This window comes from Taudactylus pleione, unplaced genomic scaffold, assembly GCF_031769625.1.
Source record: "Taudactylus pleione unplaced genomic scaffold, aTauple2 ptg000407l, whole genome shotgun sequence".
Lineage (NCBI taxonomy): Eukaryota > Metazoa > Chordata > Amphibia > Anura > Myobatrachidae > Taudactylus > Taudactylus pleione.
The window spans coordinates 2,846,620-2,858,956 of record NW_028284809.1 but is presented as its reverse complement, the minus strand read 5'-3'; the positions used below and the strand labels follow the sequence as shown (position 1 = coordinate 2,858,956).

Sequence of the window (12,337 nt, the reverse complement as noted above, 5' to 3'; positions counted from 1 at the left end):
TTTGTAGGCGGGGCGGGGGGGATGGCTACACAAACGGAGGCATTCCCGACGGAATGCCTGCCGTTTGGGGGCGGCCCCACTGACATCATTTGTGATGTCAGTGGTGAGCTTCCAGCTCTAATAGAGCCGAAAGCTCACTGGGGCTTGCGGCAGGCGAGACCCTATCACAAGGGTCTCGTCGCAAGCCCCGATAGTCGCGATGGTCTTGAGCATCGCGACCATCAAGCTGGCCGTCCGCTAAAGCTGTGGGTGGTCACCCACAGCCTAGCGAGTGGCCAGGAGGCCGGGCCGAAAAATAGATGCGGCCGCCCTCATTCAGAGCGTTTTGCGAGCGCCTCTGAATGAGGTCCTGTGTGTGATGATTTTAGCAATTCCTGAGTAAGGTCAGACCTTGTGCAAGTGTGTGTGAGGCTGTGATGGTACTCCATGTTACCGATGGTTTGCAGACTTGCTAAGTATTACGGAAGTGTGTAAGGTAAAGTGGGCGTCCTTATGTTAGGCTGCGACAACATAGTGATTACAATTATTAGCGGATTTTCGCAGCATACTTGCGGGCATTTACGGAGCTGCGATCGCAACAGCGATCATTACTGTATCGTGGGGGGGTATATAGTAAAAATATACTAAAAACTTATTTTTGTTCAATAGTCAAAAATCGATGAAGATCACCAAAATTGTGAATTGATTGTTTAAACTGTATAATCCAGATTACACCAGTGACGTTTTACAAATCCGGCTTTTCATATTCATCTTGATATTCAAATTCAGGTATTTTGTAAAGTTACCAAATGACGGAATTGGGGGGGGGTTCATTTGTTTTATAAGGTGCCAACAGTGTGCCCAGAGACCACAGGCATCCTGGCAAGTGTCTTATTAGTGTATATGGGGCCTGATTCAGACCCACTCGCGAGCGGCTGTCCGCTCGCAAGTGGGTCGATGGTGTGCACTGCGCATGCGCATGACGGAGGGAGCTCCGTCGTGCGCATGCGCGAGACGCGATGAGCGAAGGACTTTCCTTCGCTCGTTGTGTCTGATCAAAGGGGGCGTGCTGTCGATGTTGATTGACAGCACGCCCCCTTTGGTGGGCGTGCCGGGGGCGTGCCTCCCAGACGAGGGCGTTCCCAAGGGAACGCCTACCGTCAGAAGCCGGCCCCACTGACATCACTAGTGATGTCAGTGGGAGTGATTTTGGCTCTGATAGAGCCAAAATCACTCCGGGCCTTGCGGTTGAGAAACTCAACCGCAGGCTTCGTCTCGCAGTGGCGATGGTCGCGATGGTCAAGACCATCGCGACCATCATCCTGCACGCTAGTATATGCTGTGGGTGGTGACCCACAGCTATACGAGCGTCCAGGAGGACGCTCCATAATTATGGAGGTGGGCCCTGATTCAGAGCGAGCGCTCTGGTCAGAGCGTCCGGCTCTGAATCAGGGCCATAATGTGCATTTATAAATTCTTCTCTATCAATTTGGGATATTAGAGCTATAACTCCCAACGTTCCTGATTTCCCTGTCCAGCCATCCCACAGTCAGTATGCTCATCCCCAACTTGCTGTTTGCACAGGTAATTCCAAAAAACTATGAAGGGCCATAATATCAGAGCCGTAACTAGACTTTTTGGTGCCCTGTGCCAGAGAGAGCATTGACGCCCCCCCCCCATTTTTCAAATAGGGACATAACGCACCCAAAAAAGGGTTATGGCCTAATGGGGAAGGGCCAGGGAAGAGATAGGAGAGGCCAGGAGATGCTGGGGATGTACATTACACAAATACAGTACACCTGCTGCTGTTACTTTGTATCAGGATGTGTCACAAAGAGGCACAAGGCGAATACTAACCAAGTCTGGCATTGGGCTTACCGTTACTGCTGGGTTCTCCTGTCAGGCCTCTCCCCACTCTTCTGTACTGCTCTCCTTCTGTGCCGGGGTCCCTCCTGCGTGCCGTTGGCACTGCTCCTTTGAATGGACAGACATAAAATTATCGACATTGCTCTGGCACCAATTTTAAATTATGAACCCTATTAAAACTCCACTCTGAGCACCATACAGGGCAAGATTATAATGTCCCATACAGTACCTTTATCCAGCATTCCTGACCTTCTCCCTAGCTACGTACTCCGTATAACAGACACTGCTTGTTTTACGGTTTCCGATCCTGAGCTGGTCTGACTTCTGCTTGTTACAGCGGCAGATTTGGGGGGGGGGGGGTGATCAGGGTGATATATAACACACACCACTTATCCCTGCATAGTACTGCAGTCCGCGATGCAAACCCACGGCAGCAGTAATGGAGATGGCGGCACTTGTGGCCGACGGCTCCATCACTCCTGCCGTGGCCTTTGGGGTCCACGGCATGGGCCGCACGGCTAAGTCTGTGATCCTGACCTTTCTCTAGCATTCCGATTCTGTAGACCACAGGTTCTCAAACTCGGTCATCAGGACCCCAAACAGTGCAAATTTTCCAGGTTTTCCTCACAGAGTCACAAGTAAAATAATTATCTCCACCTGTGGATCTTTTAAAATGTGTCAGGGAATAATGACTACACCTGTGCACCAGTTGGGTGACCTGGAAAACATGACCTGTGTGGGATCCCGAGGACCAAGTTTGAGAACCACTGGTGTAGACCAACACGTTACCACCTACCCTAACAGCTAGCCACGTTGGGGAGTTAGAGGGCCATGACCTGTGGGTTCACGGCAGTAAAGTCCTTACCACCTTGCAGTGGGTCCTAGTGAAGTCCGGGGGGGCCCCTTAGACTCCATGTCTCAACACTGCCTAAACCAGCCCTATAGGGGGAGCTGTATCAAACCATCTATAAGAGATGAGAGGAGGTCTTACACATGGCAACCAAGTAGACTCTATTATCATTTATCTTGTACATTCTATAAAGTGATAGCTAGAATCTGATTGGTTGCTATGGGCAAATTCTCCAGCTGTCCTCTTTAGATGGTTTGATACATGTCCCCCATAGTCAGCTTCCACCTGTGGCAGTACACAGGTCCCCTATAGATATATAAGAGCACACTACGTTACTGTGCTAACAGTACTTCTGGCCTCATTCCCAATACTAACCCCACTGTTCAACATGGAATATAAAACATTTAATATGGTATGAAAAGTCGAAATGTAGATTGTCGATAGTCAGAATGTCGGCACCAAAATGTTGACATGTTCTCAGTGTCAACAGAATGTCAACATGGAATGTTATATCGACATGTAAAATGTTGACATACACAATTGTTGACATGGTTAAATGTCGCCATGTTCCTTATGTTAACAGTCAGAATGTCGACACACCATTTTTTTGCCTATTTACGAATAACCCTAAAAATAACGTGTACTGTCGACATATAAAATGTTGACATAATGAACATGTTGACATTTGGAGATACCATATCGGTATTTACAGACATTCAGAACATGTTGACATTTTGGTGTCGACATTCTGAATGTCACCATTCTGACCAGGGGATGTAGTCTGCTTCCTGACGATTAGGATGCCGGTGGTCACAATCCCGACAGCAGTCAGAATCCTGATTCCAGGATACCGACGGCTGCAATCCCGACGATAAGTATTAGGGTAAGGGGAGGGTTAGGGTTAGGCTTCAGGGAGGGGAGGGTTAGGGTTAGGCTGCAGGGAGGGGAGGGTTAGGCTGCAGGGGGGGGTTAGGGTTAGGCTGCAGGGAGGGAAGGGTTAGAGTTAGGCTGCAGGGAGGGGAGGATTAGGGTTAGGCTGCAGGGAGGGGAGGGTTAGAGTTAGGCTGCAGGGAGGGGAGGATTAGGGTTAGGCTGCAGGAAGGGAGGGTTAGGGTTAGGCTGCAGGGAGGGGAGGGTTAGGCTGCAGGGGGGGGTTAGGGTTAGGCTGCAGGGAGGGAAGGGTTAGAGTTAGGCTGCAGGGAGGGGAGGATTAGGGTTAGGCTGCAGGGAGGGGAGGGTTAGAGTTAGGCTGCAGGGAGGGGAGGATTAGGGTTAGGCTGCAGGAAGGGAGGGTTAGGGTTAGGCTGCAGGGAGGGGAGGGTTAGGCTGCAGGGGGGGGTTAGGGTTAGTCTGCAGGGAAGGAAGGGTTAGAGTTAGGCTGCAGGGAGGGGAGGATTAGGGTTAGGCTACAGGGAGGGGAGAGTTAGGGTTAGGCTGCAGGAAGGGAGGGTTAGGCTGCAGGGAGGGTTAGGGTTAGGCTGCAGGGAGGGGAGGGTTAGGGTTAGGCTGCAGGGAGGGGAGGGTTAGGGTTAGGCTGCAGGGGGGGTTAGGGTTAGGCTGCAGGGAGGGTTAGGGTTAGGCTGCAGGGGGGTTAGAGTTAGGCTGCAGGGAGGGGAGGGTTAGGGTTAGGCTGCAGGGAGGGGAGGGTTAGGGTTAGGCTTAAGGAAGGGAGGGTTAGGCTGCAGGGAGGGTTAGGGTTAGGCTGTAGGGAGGGTTATGGTGCGGGAGGGGAGGGTTAGAGTAAGGCTGCAGGAAGGGAGGGTTTGGCTGCAGGGAGGGAAGGGTTAGAGTTAGGCTGCAGGGAGGGGAGGGTTAGGGTTAGGCTGCAGGGAGGGGAGGGTTAGAGTTAGGCGGCTGCAGGAAGGGAGGGTTAGGCTGCAGGGAGGGTTAGGGTGCGGGAGGGGAGGGTTAGTGACAGGCTGCGGGAAAGGTGGGTTAGGGAAAAGGGGCCAATCCACTACACGAGACTGGAACGACTGTACAATTACAACATTGTAATCGTTTAATCGTTCATCAGCCTGTGCAGTGGATAATGTGCCCACACTAAACGATCTCGTCAGGTTGCCTGGCATGTTCAGGCGATGACAAATGCCAACAGCGACCAGCGGGAACGCGCATCTCTGGTCATTGCTGGCATTTTACTGCACGATTAATGAAAGATAACGATAACGATATTGTAATCGTTCAATTGCTCATTTTTCTCTTCTAGTGGATACGCGGATTAAGGGGTATAATACAGTACTTACACAAATCTGTCAGGATTCCGACTGTCCGGATGCCGCTTTTGATATTGTTACCGTTGGAATCCTGACCGCCGGCATCCCATACCCAACCCTCTGACCGTATACCATTACATTTTACCTGTGATTGCCAATTTCTATAGCGATAAATATCAACAGAGGTTTAGTTGTTGTGTATGTGCAGCAGATTGTGGAGGCACACGTGACTTTTTCTACCATGTAAGTGGAAGTTACACGACTTTAATACATGTGAACTAGTGTAAATGAAACCTGAACATGTACAATTATGACACTTCGGATAAAGACAGCCCTAATGGGACTAAAGAGAAATGTTATATTTAATAAAGGGAATAGTCTAAAGGGCATAGAGGGATGGACATTGATGTGATATTTTTACTTTATCCAAATACACATTTCTACCAGGACCATGGTGTAGCTATTTACTATTGGGTACTAGACCCGAAAATTCTAACTTTTTTATCGTCACTTATCACAGCAATAAGAAATTAAGGGATGTAGTTAAATTGCTGGCGGACGGGATGCCGGCCGTCGAAATACCGACGCCGGTACCCCGACGACTGAAAAAAATGCAAACACTGATATCCTGAAGGAGATCAGTATACCGGCATCGGCATCCTGAACGCCGAAATCCCGAACATCAAGGCCCCGGTAAGTATCGCAGTTTGGGATGGGAGGGTTAGGTTTAGAGTGCGGTAAGGGGGGGGGGGGGTTATGGTTAGGCACCACCTGAGGGAGGTTAGGGATAGGCACTAGGGGGGGGGGGAGGTTATGGTTAGGCACTAGGGGGGGAGGTTAGGGTTAGGCACCAAAGAGGGAGGGTTAGGGGGGGAGAGGGCTAGGGACCACCCCTTCCCGGATATTCAGCGTTCGGGCTTCCAGCGTCGGAATTTGAACTGGCGGCAATTCCTGAAATGAATGATCACTGAAAGGTATTAAAAAACACCTGTCCCTGGATGCGTTAGAAGTGATGTGATGATGTGATCACTAATGAGATCACTTCACTTCTTCTTCGGGAGTTGGGCGCACTATTGCACATGTGCGGTCTGCTGAGTGGAGCATGCTGGGAAGGATCCTAAGGATCCCTATGTTGGTAACTGTTGTGATGTTTAGCCCATAGGCTACAATGGTTAACGCCATATAGAGAATACTTCGCATTATGGAATTAGATACAGTCGGCAATTCAATCTGTGATTGTTTTTAGGGGACGCCCCCAAGTATTCCTTGATAAATAAGTGTCTAAATATACAAAATACCTGTCAGTTTCCAGGGTGCATGACTTTTGGCCTCTGCTTGGTTGAAGTGGTCAGGTGTTACCTGCTTCCACCAATCACCACTAAGGGGGAGATTTATCAAACCTTTTAAAAAGGTGTTGCTGAGGTGTTTCTCATAGCAACCAATCAGATTTTAGTTAGCATTTTATAGAATCTGCTAGATAAATGATAGCTAGAATCTGATTGGTAGCTCTGCTTGTCTTGTTTTTCTATGCATCCCAATCTCTCCCTACACGACAGAGTATCACTACACTGCAGTTAGCCCAGTATCTAGGTTTGGCAGTTGCTTATTTAGTGATGGTTATTGGATTCCTATCATTTACCTTCATTCTTGTGGTGGGAGCTGTCATGTAAAAACTCTTTCTTCTCTTCCATTTCTGAGTTTTCTTTTAGTTGTTCTGCAATCCAGAGAAGCTTTGATGAGAATCTGGACCATGGCCTCATATTTCTATTGCTGACAATAACTTTATTTTTTTGTATCCACAAATTGTGTTTATATTAGAAAGGCAGCTTGTACCATGGATAATACAGACGCAAGTGCTGGCTCATTTGTTCTCTAGGACGCACAGGGGCAGGTGCTGAGGGGCAGCAAGTCTGTATTGCGAGCAGCCCTTGCGATTTTCACACTGCGCAATGCTCTGTAACTGAGTGGTAAAGGGGTGTTCACCCTTCAAATAATTTTAGTGAGGGTGTGACGAGGGCTCTGCAGCAGAGATTAGCGTGCGCTGATAATGGTGATGGCCGCTGTAAGTGTGCGCTGATAATGGTGATGGCCGGTGTAAGTGTGCGGTGATAATGGTGATGGCCGGTGTAAGTGTGCGCTGATAATGGTGGTGGCCGGTGTAAGTGTGCGCTGATAATGGTGATGGCCGGTGTAAGTGTGCGCTGATAATGGTGATGGCCGATGTAAGTGTGCGCTGATAATGGTGATGGCCGGTGTAAGTGTGCGCTGATAATGGTGATGGCCGGTGTAAGTGTGCGCTGATAATGGTGATGGCCGGTGTGAGTGTGCGCTGATAATGGTGATGGCCGGTGTAAGTGTGCGCTGATAATGGTGATGGCCGGTGTAAGTGTGCGCTGATAATGGTGATGGCCGGTGTAAGTGTGCACTGATAATGGTGATGGTCGGTGTAAGTGTGCGCTGATAATGGTGGTGGCCGGTGTAAGTGTGCGCTGATAATGGTGATGGCCGGTGTAAGTGTGCGCTGATAATGGTGATGGCCGGTGTAAGTGTGCGCTGATAATGGTGATGGCCGGTGTAACTGTGCGCTGATAATGGTGGTGGCCGGTGTAAGTGTGTGCTGATAATGGTGGAGGCCGGTGTAAGTGTGCCCTGATAATGTTGATGGCTGGTGTAAGTGTGCGCTGATAATGGTGATGGCCGGTGTAAGTGTGCCCTGATAATGGTGATGGCCGGTGTAAGTGTGCGCTGATAATGGAGATGGCCGGTGTAAGTGTGCGCTGATAATGGTGGTGGCCGGTGTAAGTGTGCGCTGATAATGGGGATGGCCGGTGTAAGTGTGCGCTGATAATGGTTGTGGCCGGTGTAAGTGTGCGCTGATAATGGTGGTGGCCGGTGTAAGTGTGCGCTGATAATGTTGATGGCCGGTGTAAGTGTGCGCTGATAATGGTGATGGCCGGTGTAAGTGTGCGCTGATAATGGTGATGGCCGGTGTAAGTGTGCACTGATAATGGTGATGGCCGGTGTAAGTGTACGCTGATAATGGTAATGGCCGGTGTAAGTGTGCGCTGATAATGGTAATGGCCGGTGTAAGTGTGCGCTGATAATGGTGATGGCCGGTGTAAGTGTGCGAATCCATTTTAATTCAGGTGCACTCAATTGCCCACTGATAGTAACAAATCTAAAAACAATAATCTTTATTAGATAGTAATGGCGTGCGCTAACTAGCCATTATGATCGGGACTGCGATCGCAGTGCCTAAGCAGACCCATCGCACAGTGATTGACAGGAAGTGCCGTTTGTGGGTGGTAACGCGGGGGTGGTCTGCTGAACGCAGGCATGCCAGTGCGTTTGAACGCCATTGCAGATGTGTGCATAAATTAGCCACTGCGATGCCGTACGCAGCCCTGATGGCGTGCGTGGAAGTTAGCAATGTCTGAGAAAGGTCAGGGCCTGTGCAAGTGTGCGTGAGGCTGCGATTGTACTCTATTGTGTGTTAGGTAAAGTGGACGCCCTTATGTAGTGCAGCGGCAGCATAGCGATCGCAATGGATTAGCATATTATCGCAGTTGAACTGCGTGAGCAATTGGAATTGCATTCGCAGTTGCGTTCCGTAGTGAATCTGGCCCTTTATTCGTAAATATACAAGTCCTCTAATCCTGTGTCTTATTTAGTAGGCAAGTCTGCAGTCATACGTAGTGTACAATGTAACAGTTTACCTGTCACTCATTCTAAGGTTATAATTAAGTTGCTACGTTCAGTATAATCGGCAGCTATTCCATCAATCACACTGAAATCTTGATACAGTTGTTGCAAGATCACATATAAATACTCAGCACTTGTAGTCCCAGGTGTGTTATTTAAATCTCAATAACATAGCTGCCTACATAATAGACAGAAAGTAACTTGTACTGTGGTTATTCAGCCCAATATGTATATGCCTATAATAAGGCTGCTATGTAGTAAATAGTTACTTTATGTACAGTCTGATTCATTACAGATCGCTCTTGTGATGGCGGCTGCGATTACGCACGCGGTCTCATTGGGAATATGCTAGTCCACTGTGATTGCCATGTCGTCGCAGCACAACATAAGGACGCCCACCTTACCTTACACACATCCGTAACACTTAGCAAGTCTGCGAAACCATCGGTAACATGGAGTACCATCGCAGCCTCACGCACACTTGCACAAGCTCTGACCATACTCAGGAATTGCTAACCTCATCGCACGCAGTGACAGCCCAAGCTGCGTATGGCATCGCAGTGGCTAATTTATACACGCCCCTGCAACCGCGCTCAAACGCACTGGCACGCCTGCGCTTGGCCGACCACCCCCGCCACCTCCCTCAAATGGCACTTCCTGACAATCACTCTGCAGTGGGTCTGCGTAGTCGCTGCGATCGCAGTCCTGATCGCAGTGGAGTGTTCACACATGTGCATTGCGATGCAGACACAGGCGCAGAACGCAACAATCAACTGTGTACGTAATCGCAGTTGCGATCCTTACTGAATCAGGCCCTTGCTACATAAAGGAGGAAGTGGGGAATTGGAGAAACCTGAGCACAGGTAAGGGGGTAGATAGAGTGATGGTCACTTAATAGAATAAATATAGAAGTAATTTACCAAAATGTAGCAAATATAATACTGCTCAAATGCTCGATTAGAATCGCAACTTATGGGGGTGCGCCCCTGAGAGTAAACTCAATTACCAAAAAGGAGAAGGAAAGGGACTCTCGTTTTGTTGGGGGCACTCTTAGGAAAAAGATTTTTTAAAAACTTCACTTTTAATAAATATATTAAAATGTTCAGCATTCTCTTAAATCATTTGTTTAGACAGCGCACAGTAAATGCCGATGTGAATTTCGCTTAGGTTAGCTTTCTCAAGCCTTCACACTAAGGGGCCCATTTATCAATGAATATTTCAGGTAAAATCCCCCAAAATACCCGTTTTCGGGGGTTTACCTCAAATATTAAGTGTCCACCAGATGTATTAAGAAGGGTTTGCAGCAGGTATCGGAGATTCTGCCAGATTTACCAATATCCGGAATGCAAATGGATTCCCGATATAGGCCCATGCAGCTAACGCCATCTGAAGATGGCGTTAGCCACAGTAGCCTATGGGCTACACACCGCATACTTAGCTGGGAGAGAGTTCCCCCGGAACCCTCCCCCGGCAATGGCCACCAGTCCCGGCACTGGCCGGCAGCTCTCTGGGGACATCGCAGGAACGGACTCCTTTCGGTGCCTGTGTCCCTGCATGTGCCGGATGATACATCCAGGCGCTATGATTGCATATTGCAATGTGATCATGGGCGGTAATGTAATGTCCAGGTCGCATTGCAATAGCGATCATTACTAAATAGGGGTCTAAGTACTACAAGTGCTGAGTATTTATATGTGATCTTGTAACAACTGTATCGGGATTTGAGTGTGATTGATGGAATAGCTGCCGATTATACTGAACGTAACAACTTAATTATAACCTTAGAATGAGTGACAGGTAAATTGTTACATTGTACACTAAGTATGGCTGCAGATTTGCCTATTAAATGAGACACATGATTAGAGATTTTTTTTGTATATTTATGAATAAAGACAGCACGCAGCCTTGTTTTTAATATCCTTTATCCACAAACAAATTGTCTTTTTCCTATCGCTCTATGGCTCCCATTTATTAATGATCGCATATTACAATGCAATCTGGGCACGCCAGTACCGCCCATGATCATAGCGCCAGGCTGTATTATCCGACATGTAGGGATAGGGGCTCTGAAAGGAGCTCCTCCCTGTGATGTGCCGGAGAGCTTTCGGGGCTTCACATGTGCGGCAGCCATTGCTGGGGGAGGGTTTCGGAGGGTTTAGGCTACAGCGGCTAATGACATCTTTAGATGGCGTTAAATGCAGGGGCTAATATCGGATAAGGAACCAAGACATCCAGCAATGACAGCCAACTGGACAGCATGGAGGCCCTGAGAAGAGTAACAGGATCAGACCTCCTTGTGTTGTGGAGCCAATGTGTCCTATAGCCATTGTATACATAATTCGTCCTCGTGTCTGCTGAGCTGTAAGTGGCTGGACATGGGCCCTGTTTGGCCACCAGTTTGGAGGAGAGACGTATGAGAGAGATAGATAAATGGCAGCGAGAGGCTGATTAGTGGCTATAGTAAAAACGTATTTTTGTTCAATAGGCAAAAATCGATGAAAATCACCAAATTAAAATTGTGAATTAAATGTTTAAACTGTATAATCTAGATTACACCGGTGATGTTTTATAAATTCGGCTTTTCATGTTCATCTAGATATTCAACTTTTTTGTAAAGTTACCAAATTACGTAATTGGTTCATTTGTTTTAAAAGGAGCCAACAGTGTGCCCAGAGACCACAGGAATCCTGGCAAGTGTCTTATTAGTGTATAGAATGTGCATTTATACATTCTTCTCTATCAATTTTAGGATATTATAAGTATAACTCCCAACGTTCCTGATTTCGCTGGACAGTGCAGATATCAGGGTACTGTCCAGCCATCCCACAGTCAGTATGTTCATCCCCAACTTGCTGTTTGTAGAGGTAATTCCAAAAAACTATGAAGGGCCACAATATCAGAGCCATAACCAAACTTTTTTGGTGCCCTGATGCCGGTATCCCGACGCCCGGCAAAATGCAACTCTGAAATCCAGAATGTCCGGACCCCGGTAGGTATCGCAGTTTGGGATGGGAGGGTTAGGTTTAGGGTGTGGTTAGGGGAGGTTAGGGTTAGGCACTAGGGGGCAGGGCCGTCTCCAGGGTTCGGAGAACCCTGTGCCGGCCCTTCAGAAGGCGCCCTAACATCACGCAACCGAATTTGGGGGAGTGGCCTAATTACCATAGGCCACGCCCCCTGTGTGACGTTGGCACACAGGGGGCGCCTCCAAATAACGTCAGGCTGGGGGTAAAGCCCAGCATTCCATCACTGGCTGGGCTTCCCCCAGCATTCTCCCGTCAGTGAATGCGAGCGGCTTCCATTCACACTCTGGAGGTCCGGCACCGCCGCACAGCTGTGGCGGAGGGGGTCCCCAACCTCCCGACTTGACCACCCGCGGGCCACTTCGGCTGAAATCGGAATGCTGGGGAGGGGTGCTGCCCTCTACGGGTGGCGCCCATGTGCGACCGCACTGGTCGCACACAGCTAGAGCCGGCCCTGCTAGGGAGGGAGGTTAGGGTTAGGCACCAAAGAGGGAGGGTTAGGGGGGGGGAGAGGGCTAGGGACCACCCCTTTCGGGACCTTAAGCGTTCTGACTTCCGGCATCGGAATTTGAACCGTGGGTTGATTCCGAAATTAATGATCACTGAAAAACACCCGCCCTGGGATGCGTTAGAAGTGATGTGATCACTAATGAGATCACTTCACTTCTCCTTCGGGAGTTGGGCGCACACGCACTACTGCACAT

General features: G+C 48.9%; 1 protein-coding gene across 1 annotated transcript in view; it reads right to left on the bottom strand.

Annotated features, from left to right (window-relative positions):
* LOC148506373 (uncharacterized) overlaps positions 1-12,337 on the bottom strand; it is an 89,014-nt gene that overhangs the window by 41,040 nt on the left and 35,637 nt on the right. The window contains exons 7-8 of the mRNA XM_088446916.1: positions 6,551-6,625; positions 1,858-1,953 (exon numbers count right to left, since the gene is read on the bottom strand). Coding sequence (XP_088303042.1) covers positions 1,858-1,953; positions 6,551-6,625 — 171 coding nt within the window. The remainder of the gene's footprint in view (positions 1-1,857; positions 1,954-6,550; positions 6,626-12,337) is intronic.